Here is a 15,296-nt window from a genome sequence, read left to right as displayed (position 1 = left end):
ATCCTCTGCTAGATCACATTGAGTCTGTGGTAGTTTGTTTTGGGTGCTGCTTGATTTCTATGGCTCTTGTACGCACCTATTGCTTGCTGCATTTAGACCATGATTCATGCTAGAATCAGTTAAGTTAAAAGGATATTGCATGCTTAAACTGGTACGATTCATGCTAGATTCTTGTTTAATCACATAGAATTGATGCTAGGATTAGCATGCATGTCGAAAATTGAAGAGATAGAAATCTCATGTTTACATAAAGAAGGTATGTTTACTTGATGCATTGTTGTTAGCAAATTTGGATTGCTTAAAAACCGAACAAAGGGCTTGCATGCATGATTAATTTGATCATAGTCTACTTGATGAATTAAATTGCAATATTCTGCTTAAATTAGACTTGCATGCATGTAAAACAATCTAAGTTGCTTGAATTTATATCTTGTTGCTTGTTGACTGTTTGCTTGAATTCTTGCTTGATTTCTTTCTTAAATTGCGTGTGGTTTGTTGTACTAAATTCTCTGCGTTATTTCTAACTCTTTGAATTGTAGTACTTATTGTAGTACTAAATTGTGTGTTGAGAGGTTGTCTCTTGAGCCTAATCCCAAGTGGTTACTCACACTAAGAGACAATTCGGTGCCTAGCTAGCTACTAGCCCGACCGCTGCATGACGATGCGGCCTTTGTGGCTCATGCTGCTTACCTTTGTGGTTTCCGTATGAGAAAGTTGTTGTGGAACATAACAGATTATCGAGGGCCCATATGAGAAAAGATTCTAGAGTAATCGATTCATCTTGATTTATTTATAGTCTTCTTTGCTTGTCACGTGTTTCCATAGGATTGAAGCAATGTTTTTAAAACCGGACCGGAAGCTGAACCTGAAGTCTTTCGGGTCATTGGGTCAACCAGTCGGACCGGTTGAACCACAGGTCAATTAGTTTATTGGTTTGTTTACATTTTATAAATATAACATATACTTTTTTATAAATATATGAACAAAACATACATAATGAAGTACTAAACAACAAAAATTAAACTTTTAAATGATTAGATAAAATAACTAAGTGATTTTTCTATAAATAACAACATTTAGTTTTAATTTGTTTTGAGTTTGAAGTGTGATAAAAATAAACTATTTTAATTTGATACTGACCCGTTGGTCCGACTCGCCGGTTCAACCATCGGTTCACAGGTTTTTAGTAGGTTTTTTCAGTTTTTTTGCGGGTTTTTAGTTGTCCGATTTTTAGAGGTAACCTGGACCGGAATATCTACCGGATCGCAGTTGGACCGGTCCGACCGGCTGGTCCGGTCTGATTTTAAAAAAATTGGATTGAAGTGTCTACGTTTATCGAGTCAAGTCTTAATTTATCTAAACTTCATTGCTTGTTGTTTGTTTTCTGCTTCCGCCATGTTCTGCTTGCGCAGATTTGTTTACTTGATGCTTGTTGGGGTAGTTGGGGTGGGAAGAATTAGAATGCATGTTAGGAACAAGGGGTACCCAGCTCACTGAGTAATCTTAGATTACTCATGATAATATTTTGTCTTGCAGGAAGCCTACGATGAGTCTAGAGCTAGAGCAAACATTAGGGTTTCGGATAGAGATTTTTATGTGTTTTTGTAAAACCTATATATTTCCTACTATGTATTCTATGAAAAGGATTCGACTATGTATATATTGCTTTGGTAACTTATTTTCAATATAATAATTTACTATAAGTAATATAAATGATTTTTGGGGGAAACATTACAAGTGAATTTGATACTTGGCCTTGTCCGGGCCAATACAACGCACCAGACCGCAGAGGTTGCAAAGCCTTAGCAGCCTCAGTCGCGGGTGGAATTGCGTCCAGGGAAGACCGGTCGGGAAGCTGCAGCTTCCATTCTTCAGCACCATTCTTCAGCAGCGACAGATCTTTGTTTGTTGCTTGGTTTGATTTTGTTACTTGTTAGTTGTTGATTGGAGATCTCAATTTCTTGTGTATATAGCTGAGTAGATGGGAGGATTGCCTCACTGAGTATTTGTGATAATACTCATACATCTCAATTGTTGTTTGTGGTGCAGGTTAAGGCAAAGTGTGACCGCAGAATTAAAGCGATGAAGAGGAAGATGTTCTAACGGCTTGTTGATGTGTTATTTGGTTTCCATTAGGTTTCTAGAGTGGGTAATTATAATGATGTTTGAATGCTGATTTGGTTTCCATTAGGTTTATGTTATCCGTCGTGGTTTGATTGGAGTAAGGATGATAGTGAGTATGAGATCGCTAGTTTAATATTATATTAAAACTAAAAAATGGGTCAGGTTATTTCAAAAAGTTCTAATTAAAATAAATAAAAATATATATATATATATATATGTGTGTGTGTGTGTGTGTGTGTGTGTGTGTGTGTGTGTGTATGTGTGTGTGTTATTTTTTTTGGATGGTTTTTAAATTATTAATATCATTTTGTTCAAAATAAGGAAAATAAGCAACAATGCTTATGCCATAAATGAGTTCTGAATATAAAACAATTATTACATAAACATAAATCCATATAATTAGAATATATAAAAAGATAAATCTGATAATATTAATTTTGATTTGAATAATATAAATCCTATCATACATATTATTATAATTAGACAAAAGACAACTCAAAGTTGTCAGAAAATATATCTTTTAAGAAAATGTGCATTTTTGTGTTTCCTTGTTTGGAGAAATAATTAAATATGAAATTACAAGTGACAACTAAGAAATAATAAGCATTGAATTTCTTTTCTTATTTTAATTTTGGGAATTATATATGAATATTTTAATCATAACAATATTCTATAAATATACTGTTCATTTTATAAACAAAACATAAAATTAACTAAGAGTTTAGCCGGAGAAAAAATCTGATGAGAAACGCGATCGTTAGATCTTACGCTACGTCAACAATGTCGCGTATGCACTGGACTGACGATTGTCATCACCTTTTTGTTGAAGCCGTTGAATTTCTCGGAGGCGAAAGGAGTAAGTGATTTTCTTTAAACTTAAAACAGAGTCAATTCCTCTGTAAAAAAACAGAGTATCTCAAAATTTCGTCATTGAAATTGACCGTCTCTTTCATTAAGATACCTCCCTTCTCAGTTTTTTCGATGATTATATATTATCCGTGATCAAATTTCTCTTTTTAGATTCTTTATATTTAATATTTTTAATTGCAGCGGCAACACCTAAGAAAATTTTGAACTATATGGGTGAAAGAGACCTTACTTTGTCACAAGTTAAAAGCCATCTCCAGGTTCTTATGATTCATACACACATTATTAGCTAGCTATACATGATATGTATCCATATAAAAGCTATATATGCATCAATGTACTTAATCAAATATATGTGTTTACTTTCCATAGATGTATAGGAACAAGAAGGAAGGAGTATCTGTAAAAGGTAAATAACTGTGGTACACTTACTTAACCTTTTACCAAAAAAAAAGAAAACTATCGTACACTTTCATTTGGAGTTAAATAAATATGTTAGTGTTGTAACTTTGCATACGAAAATACATGCATTGATGTTCAACATAGTGCATACAGAGCCGGCCACAAGGCCAAGCAAGAAAAGCACATGTTTGCGGCCGCTGGAAATATTAGCCAATTTTCGGCCGATTTTACAGGAAAAATTTTGTGGTCTAGTGGTATAAATTGTAAAAATCGAGTCTTAGTTCCTAGGTTCGAACCTTGTCAACATCTTAAACAGTTGTTTTTCTATATTTTAAGAAGAAAATAAAACTAAAAATTAAAACTATGAGACCCAATATTCTCCCTCGCTTGTAGCTCAGTACATCTCCACGCCGGCTCTGGTGCATAGTGAGTTTATTATGTTCTGTTTATGCAGAAAGGAGAATGATACGAAAAATGAATCAGAGGCAGTCTCATCAGTACCTTCAGATCTATGAACATCTTCGAGATGCTATCCAAAATCAACAAAAGTAATTAAATTAGGTTATTGCATTATCATTATTTTTTTGTAATTTGTTAGTTAACTATCTTTTTCAATTTCTTATATGCTACAATTGGATAGTACTAGGAAGGTAACCCCAATGGAAGTATCTTGCAAGTCTCTCTATCAATCTTCAAGGGTAATTTTTCCTTCTTCTTCGTTTTTTTTTTCCTTTTCCATTTCTTACCTTATAAAATATTCATTTTCATCAACTTGTAGATTCGATGCATATGAATTAGTTAAATGTATATTATATGGCAGGTGGGAAAAAATGAAAACAAAGACAATGATGTCATTGCTGCTGGGGATGGTGCTAATGGTGAAGAAGACATGTCTCTTGAACTCACTCTTGGTCTCAAGTACTAAGAGGACTCTGATTTCTATTTTTTTTTTCTCTATGCTAGCTCCCTATTTATATAATGCTTATATGGGATAAGAAATAAAAATTTAACAATATGTTATAGTAATTTTCATCTCTTATTTGGGTGAAAGATTATTTTATAAAACATTTCTGTTTAATCAATATTTCTATATTGCAAGTCTCAAGGAAATAATATAGTAGTTTCAAACCAATTATTCGTTAACCAGATTCAAACCAATTATTCGTTAACCAGTTTTCAAACCAACTATAAGCTTTTGAATGGTACAAACAAAGTGTTTGCTTAATGATTATGAAGACTATGTGCAAAGGGACAAACTTAAAACAAACAGAAAAGATTGTTTTGGGTAAAATCTAATTCAAGTTTGAAAAGATTTGGCTGGACTAATTATTTTTATAGGTATATTATTTAAAGAAATATATTTTTTTTCTGTTTGACTAAAACAAGAAGTATTTTTTCCTTCTTTATATAATACGATATATATGTAACAATTCCTTCTTCGTATAATATTTTTAACAAAAAAAAAAACTTCCCTATATCATGTAACTATAATTAGGAATTGATACTTTATCTTATTGGCTGGACAAGATTTCTTATCTCTCTATAAGTATTTAAGATATTTCAGCAATTGATTCTTAAATTATATTATTTATCTCTTCAAAATTTCAAGTTTTATTACTTTATTTACTTTATTACTTTTATAAAATAAAACCAGTACTGGTAAAACAATAATCTACTAGGATTTAACCCGCGGTACACCGCAAGACAATATTTTTAATTTTAAAATTTAAAATTTTATTTTGTATTTATTTGTTATTTTATTATTGTTTTATTAATTTTAAAAATATAATATTTTACAGGTATTTGATATAAGTATTCAAATTATATGATTTTTGTAGTGTTTTCAAGGTTTTAACCCGTGTGGTATATGTATAGTCTAGTAATACATTTATCTCCTGGTACACATCTAAAAGTGTTTTTAAAAAAAAACAATTCCGCTTAACTACCTATATGGGATTAATGCCAACCCGTCTCACCAAAATCAAAATAAGTTTTTGCGAAAAAAATAATAATCAAAATAAGCTTTTGCGTAAAAAAATAATCAAAATAATCAAACATACCGTGTAACCATGTCTTTTTTGACTGATGTGTAGATTTTCATTCCCTAAAATGATTAAAGCAGCATAGCTAGATTCATGTGAATAATAAAAGAGAATAATGGAAATTATGTTTTTGTGTGATTCTTACAGTGCCAAGATCAGCTCCAGGTTTCCGCAGTGCTGCTTGTGTATTGACGCCACAAGTGAAGGACTTTCACTTGCACCCTCCACGCCGTCTTGTAAGGGTAGACATCTCTCAAAAAACCAAATGTTTTTTTTTGAATTTAATGTTAAATTATATTCAAAAGAAAATATAAGTTTTACAAAGCTGTTGATAAAACCATTTCAAACAAAATCAACCTATGGAATCATAAGTTCAAGGCTAGTAAAATCTTGCTGCAAACCAGGTTTGGATGTTTATATCCTCGCCAGTTCTAAGAGTGCTTAGCCGATTGCGGACATTTTTGTCAATGAGCTTTAGTAACCTCGCCTCCGTAGTAGGTTGTTCCCCATGACGTCGGGCGTTTCTCTCTAACCATATAGAGTGAAGTGTATTCTGAAAAGCATAGCCGATGAGAAGTTGTGTGGTCTTGTCAAGCTCCTCACTTCCGAGTAAAGCCATAATCTCTTTCCAATCTGTGGTATACTTGTTCAGCAGAAGCTTCTTTGCCAGTGTCTCCCAGATGCCTTGTGAGAATGTACACTCAAAAAAAAGATGTGCGTTTCCATTGAGTTGCTGCATAGAACACAGTTGGTGTTAGCCCTGAATTCCATCTCTGCATTTTGTCTCCTGTGGTGAGCCTGTTTTTTACTACAAGCCAAGTGAGAAAAGCAAACTTTGGTGTAGCATAAGGTGACCAAATCACTTTGTAGCCCTCCAGAATTGGATGGGGAAGACGTATGAAAGACCAAGTGTCTTTAGTTACAAACTTCGCTCGATAATTATCATTCCTTCCTTTCCAGAGAGCCTTGTCGTGAACTTCCCCATTCCTAGTATGTTTGTGCTTCAGGATCTCCGCCTCAATTTGGTTGAGCAGAGCTTGCCTATGCCTTCTCTGTCGAGTCATAGCCATAACTTCTACCATTGTACTCGATAAAGGAATTCCGAGAGCAGTAATCCCTCTATCTCCCAGACGCTCATGAATGCATCCTAAGACACTCCAGTTATCAAACCAAAAGGATGTGGACTCCCCGTTGTGAACTTCCACTCGAAAGAACTGCTTAGCTATGCTCCTGTATTTTAGGAGTTTCCTCCAAATCCAAGAACCATTTGCAGTAGTTTCGTGTTCTGTCCATAGGGAGCCACTTCGAATGAGATGTCGTTTCACCCAGTTCACCCATAATGAGTTTTTGGCAGAGAGAAGTCGCCAAATTAACTTGAGAACACACACTTTGTTTGCTTCTTCTATTGACCGCAAGCCTAAACCTCCTTCCTTTTTAGGCAAACAGACATCTGACCAAGCAACTTTTGCTTTCTTAGGGTTTAGAGAGGGACAGTCCATAAAAAAGCAGAGCACAACTTGTCATTCTCTCTTACACAAGCCTTTGGCAGTCTAAAAGCTGAGATCCAAAAGTTTGTAAGACTAAAAATCATCGACTGTATAAGTTGAAGCCTCCCCGCAAATGACAGCGACCGAGCAGTCCAAGAGCTGATTTGCGATCTAATCATTTCCAATAAAGGAAGATAGTCTACAGCAGACATTCTCTTGGTTAGCAAAGGTAACCCGAGATAACAAACAGGGAGTGTACCGTATGCAAAGGGAAACTGGTGTAGAATCTCGTCTTTTAGCTCCGGTGAAACACCAGCCATGTAAAGAGTAGACTTCTCGAGACTGATGTTGAGGCCGGAGTGATTAGCAAAATCAGCAAATACCTCCAAAGCACCCTCAATTGATCGCTTTCTACCATCCGTAAAGACCATCATGTCATCTGCGAAACATAAGTGGGTGAGGTTCATGGTTTTACAGTTAGGATGTAGTCCAAATTTCTTTTGCTGAGCTGCTAAATCCAACTATCGAGAGAGGACGTTCATGCATATCACAAACAAGTAGGGGCTCAACGAGCAGCCTTGACGAAGACCCCTCTGACTATTGAAGTAACCGGCGAGTTCACCATTGACTTGTACAGAGAACGAAGCAGACGTGATACAGGTTTGGATCCACTGAACATATATATCTGGAAAATCTAGAGCTCGTAGCGTGTTAAGGAGGAAACCCCACTGCACTGAGTCAAAAGCTTTGGAGATATCTATCTTCATAGCACATCAAGGAGAAACTGAGTCCTTATGATAATCCTTGACCAATTTTGTAGCTAGGAGAATGTTTTCCATCAACAATCTGTCCTTGATGAATGCATACTGGTTAGAACTTATGAATCTGGGCAGGATAAGCTTGAGTCTATTCGCAAGTATCTTGAAGATGATTTTATATAAGACATTGCAGCAAGATATAGGTCTATAATCTTTCATAGTTGTTGAATCCTTCTTCTTTGGGATTAGTGCCAGTATGGTGGAGTTAACACCCTTTGGTAAGAAACCCGTCTGGAAAAAGGACTGGATGGCAACAACACAATCTGCTCCCACCACCGACCAGGACTCTTTAAAGAATTCATCATTAAACCCATCAGGCCCTGGGGACTTGTTTGCAGGCATAGCAAATAGGACTCTTTTTATCTCATCCGATGTGACCTCACGTGTGAGTAGGTTCTTATCATTCTCATCACATTTAAAATCCAATATGTCTGCTAGCTCCTCTATAGACCATTCGACATAGTCTGCAGGTGAGTAAGTGAGAAAGGTTTTAAAATATCTTTCAGCTTCAAGTTTGATTTGAGCCTGTGTCTTGATGACTCTCCCATCACCACACTGAACCTCCTTAATATTGTTCCTTGACTCCCTATGTTTTGTCGACGCATGGAAAGCTTTGTTGTTCTGATCACCAATCCTGAGCTAGTGTAACTTAGCCCTCTGCTGCAGAAAACGTTCTTCAATATCAGCCAATTTCAGCCAATGTGCATATGTTATAGCCTCGACATCAACAGCTTGCGATGAGGGGAAGGGCATTGTATTCTCTTGAGCTTCACATAAAGCTTTGAAAGCCTGTTTTGTGCGGCTAGTGATATTGCTTACCATTTGTTTGCCTAGACGCCGAAAGAGTGGCTTTAGACCTTTGAGGGATTTGGAAAAACGGTACATTGCAGACGTAGAATGAAATAACTGGGGAGACCGTTGCCAAAGTTCTAGTAGTTGTGTCAGGTAATCTGGATGAGTAGTAACAACATTGACAAATTTAAAGGGTTTCTGCACTCTCTGCTCTTCCTCTGTAATGCAGAACCGACACCGCAGATGGTCTGAGCAACTACCTGGTTCAAACACAGAATAGGATTGACCATAGCATTGGAGCCAATACTGATTGACCAACACTCGATCCAGCTTGTTGCAGATGACTCCTTCATGGCGTTTATTACTCCAGGTATAACGTGGTCCCTGGAAAGCCATATAAACAAGTTCACAATCTCGTACTAGTTCTTGAAAATCTCGCATACCTGCTGATACAGTTGGCGAGAAATCATGAAGAGAGTGATCGTCACTGTCTAATGTTTCATTGAAATCTCCATAAATAAACCATGCTTTATGTCGTAAAAGAGGTGAGTTATGATGATGCCTCAAATCACTCCAGAGGAGCTTGCGGTCTGCAACAAGATTAGATGCATATATAAATGAAACAAAAAATTCCTGCTGATTTTCAATACAGACCGAGACTGTAATCAGCTGAAATGATTTGTAGATTGGTGTGACTCTCACATTGTTCTTCCAAACGATCCAGAGCCTACCCAAACGATGTTCCTCATAATTAGTGAGCACAGACCAGTCTGCAAAAACTGAGTTAAACACCCGTTTTGCTCTTCGTTCTTTAATTTTTGTTTCGATCAAACAACCAAAATCAAAATTTCCGCGAGCCAACCACTCTCGCACCACTCTTTGCTTCTCTTTCTTATTGAAACCTCGGATGTTCCAAAAGAAACCCGACATCAGAGATTTTTTTGAGATTTTCGTGTCTTTAGAGTACTAGGTTGTTGAATCCTAGAGCTCTACTGGCCAATCACCAGAATATACTTGTGTCCCTCTTTTGAAGCTCGTGGTAGCGAAGGGCGCAAAGTGTTTCCTTGTTGTTCCAACTCGACAGTTTCATCTATGGGAAGAGATCCCTCCTTAGAGACCCCAATCTCAACATCTGCAGACAAGCTCTCTCGATCACTTTCCCCCTGATCCTCCTCTGAGTTGATGTCCTCACCTTTTTCTCCCTTATCACTAAGACAAGAAAAAGAATTGGACATGATAGAAACTTCTTGGTTCTTCTGAGCCATCAGTTTCCCAGGACTGCAGAGACCCTTAGACGGAGTACGCCATCCCACATCTATGTTCTGGTCCACAATACCAGTAGCCACAACTCCAGTATCTAGCGCTTCCTCAACAACCACTACACCATGTTCTTTATTCGGTACCTCAGCCATGCCAGCCGGAGCCTGCATTTTGTCCACGCTGACCTTAGTAGCTTGCAACTCTACAGACACATTATTTGTTCCCTTAGCAGCAGAGCTAATCACTGCCGGGACAATAGCAGTTCGTTTTGCCAGACATTCTGAGCTAAGATGGCCTCACTTCGAACATTCAACACACTTGGAAGGTAACCAGGGATAAACAAACTCCACAATTGTATCCCCACCTTTGCCTGACTTAAAGGACATGTGTTTTGGCAAACTCTTTGTGAGATCCACCTCCACAAAGACCTTTGCCTCATCAAATGATTTACATGCTTCTGTTTCATGGTGTAAACGCTTTGGCGTACCCAAAGGACTCGTGATTGCACTGAGCACCTTCCAGGAAAAATATTTAGGAGGAACATTTTTGACAACAGCCCACATAGGAACCGTTTGAAGACCCTCTTGCGTTGTGTCAGCAATCGTCGTCCATTTGGTAAGGACCACTGGAACACCACAAAGGTTCCACATGCCTCTCCGCAAGACACGCAACCTGGTTTTCTCATCCTTAATCCGAAATCTTACTGTGGTATTATCCACCGCATAAACATCAATTTTCATCGTTTTATCACCCAAGGTCCAAATCTTGTTAACCAGGGCATGGAGGCCTCCCAAAAAGGGAGCCTTGGTTAAAAATTTACCAATGAGAAAATCTTCCCATAGGGGCTGTGCTTCCTCAAAGATTTTATCTGGTATCCTCACAGTCGGCAGGCCATCAACCTCTTCAATGGCCAAGTCCACTTTTTCCATCTCCTCCGATTCCTTGACCATCGAAACCCAAGAACGTTGTTTCGTAGATTGTACCCCACCCGGCTTTACCATCTTTGCCACTACTTGCTTTTTCACCACCTTCTGCTGATCGTCTTTTCCAGCTTCATCAGACACACCCACACCTTTACAACTAGCAAGATCTGACTGCACAGCCGTACCAACACCAGCCTGTCTGATCTCACCTTCTTCTTCCTCCATACCCTCTACCCCGATACTCCGACCCAACGAAACATCAACCCTCGGCGGAATAGCCTTCGGTGGCATCAGAACTTGCGGGGGAAGCAAAAACCCTAGATCGCCTTTTTTTTCACCCTCAGAGCTAAACGCACCATTTCAAACTTTTATCAAACTAAAATTATATTTACAGTATTCACCTATCAAAAAAAAAAAAAAAACCAAATGTTGCAGCTATTTCTCTTTTAGATATGAGGTTGTAGGTTTTGGTTGTAGATGTTTTGTATAGTTTTTGAAGTTGATATTTATATATCTAAATATGCTTGATGAGGAAGGAGTCTTTTATCGAGACCGATAAAAGCGAAATTTAATTGTATTCTGTTTTTAGTTGTTTATATTATTACCAAATAATATTCAGTTTCTAAATAAAATATATACTGAATTAAATGTATGTCTTCTTGCTAAAGTTAAATATTTGTGAATATTGGTTTTCAAATCATTCTAAAATTGGATTTTTGGTTTAAAAATTTTATTAATGTTAATATAATTATGGAGATTGTAAACTTTTGTTATGGAAAATCTGTTGTATGTCATTTAAATTTGAGAGATTCTAGCATCCATAAAAATAATTTTGGAGATTTAATGGGTTAAAACTTTAATGGGTAGAGTTGTTTTTGGAAAAATCGGAATGTATAAATGTTGTTAAGATTTTATGGCAATAAATGTAACAAATGTTGGTCAATTTAAGAAAGTTTAGTATTTGAGTTTCTCTGCAATGCTATTTATGGAATTGTTTTAGGGGTTAATATTGTAAATAAAACAAATTAAATAACAAAAACTTCAAGAGCATAACACAAAATGTACTTCAAAAATAATAATATAGACTAGATTTTAACCCGTGGTGGACCTATATTTTATTTATAAATTAATTTTATTTAAATTGATGCTGTATGTTGTAGATTTTTATGACATTATTTTTCAAAGTAGCTAGAATTCAGTTACAGTTAACTTTTTTTTGTCAAAAGAATTCTGTAACTTTTATGGGTGTATATGTGGGTTAATCTGTATATTGAATATAAATTTAGTTAATATATAAATCATCGCGGATGAAAATAAGTATATTGTGTGTAAAGTCGGGCCAACTATACAAATTAGAGGGCCGAGTGTAATAAAACTGAATGAAGATAAAAACACAAAATATAAACTTATTGTAATCAAAGGGATACACTAACACTTGAGTTCATCATCTTACCTTTTTTTTTTTTGTCCAGTTATATAAACTTAAAAGATTTAAATTTAGTGTATATACAAAGAAATTAAAAAGGCAACTGTGGTAGCTGTTTTATATAAAAAAATTTATAACAACGTATGGTACAGATTGTTTGTTTGGAAAATGTGTATGGACGTGTAAACATTAACAATATACAACAGGATAATTATGTTTAGGCCTATTAGTATATCGTTAGGCCCAAACAAATACCTTAAATTTCTAATGAACAATAAAAGAAAATAGGGAAAGGATTAAAAAAACAAAAAAACTGAAGAGGCAAGCGGTTTTTGTTCATCAGTTGTTTATACCCCGGATATCTCATACCGATTCACGATTTGTGATCTAGCAAAATTCAACCCGATGAAATATGAAGGTATGTCGGATTTCAATTAGTTAATTCTCGTCTTTGATCCTTCCTCATCAATGACTTCATCTTATAATATGGATGAATTCATGTATGAGTTTGGGCTAATTTTATTAAAATCGAGATTCCCAATTTCTACAAAACAAATCTGATATAGTGATTCGTAGTATTCGTCTGATTACTTCTTACCATATATGACTCATACCCTTAATTGACGCCTTTTTTTTTTTGTTTGATTCATATTGGAGACGATGTTGCTGGTCATGTACGGAAACTATGAATCGAAGGGTGAACTACGGTTGATTATTGTCGACAAAGGATATGGTAAAACTCATCTCTCTTAATTGAGAACATTATAGACAAAAGATAAGTCCCAAAGTTCCAGTTCACTCTCTTACTATTCCTTTCAATTTTTTTGACTAATAACTTTTAAGTAAAACTAACTAATGGTAGATTCCTTTTGCAGGTTTCTATTCCATACTGAAATGCGTATATCAAACCCTTAGCAGGAATTGGGTATAATATTTGGCTGTTCTTCAAACCATCTTGTAAGTTACTACTGTCTTTCTATCTATTTCGAAACTTTAATAGGTGTTAGTATGTTTGTATATGCCGTCTAAATTATTAGTTAGTAAGTTGGTGAATTATACACCCACAAAAACCATATCATAGACGGAATAGTCATTTCGAAATCAAAAACAATATAAGTAAATAAAACTTGTGAAAGATATAGTATAATCCATGTTTGTTTGGTAGACTTTTAAGATCTGGTAACTGAGAACAATCAAACAATTTCCTTCTTTTCCTCCCCTTGCAATAAGTTACGTAGACTGTGATAGATGAAACATGTCATGATTAGAAAATTTCTGTTTGAAATATAGAAAGAATGCATTATAACAAAGTAAAGTAAACATACCTGCCTTGAAGTAAACATATGATGAGATAGTGAACTTCATTTTTAATCCAAATTCTGAAACACCTCTTTGAAAACCACATTAGTAGTTTGTCTTTCCATCTTTCCTTCCTTGTTAACGATCAAAATTTTCAACCCTTTCTTAGAAGTAACCCTAGATAAAGCAACATAGAGCTGACCATGAGAGAACACCGGTTTTGGCAAATAAAGTCCCACCTTCTCTAGTGATTGGCCTTGACTTTTGTTTATAGTCATCGCAAATGCAACAGATAGTGGAAACTGTCTTCTACGCATTTTGAAAGGTAACTTTGTATCCGAAGGTGTTAGATCAATCTTAGGAATCAATACAATATCACCTGCTCTATCTCCTGTGATTACTTTTGCTTCCAAAACATGATTTGCTTTCTGTGTAATTTGAAGCCTGGTTCCATTACATAGCCCACCTTTAGGATCAATATTCAGAAGCAGCATAACCGGAGCACCAATCTTCAAACGTAAGCTATGATGTGGCAAACCCGATATCTTGATACTGTTTAAAAAATCTGGTGTAATCACAGGATTCGACAAAGAATCTAAATTAGTAGGGTCAATGCTATCAGCACTTAAATAAATCCTCTCTTCACCTGTCCGTCATTGAAAAAAAAAACATGTGTTACAACTTAATCATTTGACACAAAAATTGATATCGTTAAGACCAAAACATATAAAAATCCGTGAATATAACTCGTTTAAAAGAAAACTTATTGTCCAAATTCTCGAGGAGATACTGATTGATAGTGTTGACATCCTCGTTGGTTGGGGCTAAAATGGCCCTGCTTTGAAAAAAATTAGGATCATTCACATCTCCTAACAATGCTAGATTCCCATAAATTTCCAAACTAATTGCTCCTATTGGATTATTTGCTTCTGTTATCAGAAATTCCTCTGGAATATCAATGATTGCCTCACCGTCGTTAGGCTCTGAAAGGATTTGTGTTATAAGGGAATATCAATATTATTGAATAAAGAATGCTTGCTTACTGCTGCAAATGGAATAAGTAGCAGCGGAACTTCATATGCAAAGGTTAGCTGCAAACAAAGCAAAGAAGAACTCAGAAACGAAGAGACGAAATTGGTTAAATAATCATCGGGAACTCAAAAACCGATGATGCTAACAACAATGAAATCTCACTTCTACATCACATGATGAAGGTCCTAGCGGGAAAAAGCGGACAGTCCCCCTGTTAAAAAAAAAAAAGCAAGACCTTTACATCAAGGTTGGTTCAAGAGATGAAGATTCAGAATCACTGATACTTGAATAAATCCTTGCTCAGAAAGGAGTCAAACGATCCTTAGCAATAAACACGAGATTTTTCTGTATGCCTATTTGAGTTGGTAAGAATATTGCAGAACAATATTCAGTTTCTAAAGGAGATATATACAGAAATAAATGTATTTCTTGCTTACAAAGTTATATATTTGCTAAAATTTGATTTTCTTAATTTGGGTTATCGTGTTTATGAACGTTATTTTTGTCATAAGTATAATTGAGAATGTAATCTTTTATTTCTCAAAGTCTCTCGATTTACGATGTATTAAAATAAGTTTTGAGTATTTATTCTCGATCTCTTAAATGATGGTGTCATGCTGTGTATGGCAATAAGCGTAAATAAATTTGATCGATTAATATAGTTCCATTAATTGAGTTAAGTAGAAAAGTTATTTTAGGAAAATCTTTAGGGATGAATTAAGTAGAAATGTTATTTTAATAAAAGCTATAGAGGTTAATGTTGCAAAAAAACAAATTAAATAAGATAAATTTCAAGGGTATAAACTAAAATGTACTTCAAAAAT

The 15,296-nt window shown here is 35.5% G+C and overlaps 1 protein-coding gene and 1 long non-coding RNA gene across 3 annotated transcripts; both read left to right on the top strand.

Moving 5' to 3' along the window:
• The first annotated feature begins 2,796 nt into the window (after window positions 1-2,796).
• Window positions 2,797-4,525, top strand: LOC104707603 (uncharacterized). The gene is made up of 6 exons (XM_010423978.3): window positions 2,797-2,980; window positions 3,175-3,251; window positions 3,364-3,400; window positions 3,848-3,941; window positions 4,034-4,091; window positions 4,214-4,525. The coding sequence occupies exons 1-6, from the start codon at window positions 2,866-2,868 to the stop codon at window positions 4,316-4,318; spliced, it is 486 nt and encodes a 161-aa protein (XP_010422280.3). The 5' UTR covers window positions 2,797-2,865; the 3' UTR covers window positions 4,319-4,525.
• Window positions 4,526-12,399: 7,874 nt separating this feature from the next.
• Window positions 12,400-14,944, top strand: LOC147940350 (uncharacterized). Of its 2 annotated transcripts, XR_015564121.1 has the most exons (4): window positions 12,400-12,559; window positions 12,799-12,874; window positions 13,017-13,098; window positions 14,380-14,944. It is a non-coding gene; the product is annotated as an uncharacterized LOC147940350 (long non-coding RNA). The 2 variants fall into 2 exon arrangements; XR_015564120.1 differs by lacking the exons at window positions 12,400-12,559; window positions 12,799-12,874 and having other exon boundaries at window positions 12,959-13,098.
• The last annotated feature ends 352 nt before the right edge of the window (window positions 14,945-15,296 follow it).

This window comes from Camelina sativa, chromosome 8 (assembly GCF_030686135.1).
Source record: "Camelina sativa cultivar CO46 ecotype springtype chromosome 8, ASM3068613v1".
NCBI lineage: Eukaryota > Viridiplantae > Streptophyta > Magnoliopsida > Brassicales > Brassicaceae > Camelina > Camelina sativa.
Note: the sequence above shows the minus strand (reverse complement) of the source record. Positions and strands in the feature narration are given on the sequence as shown.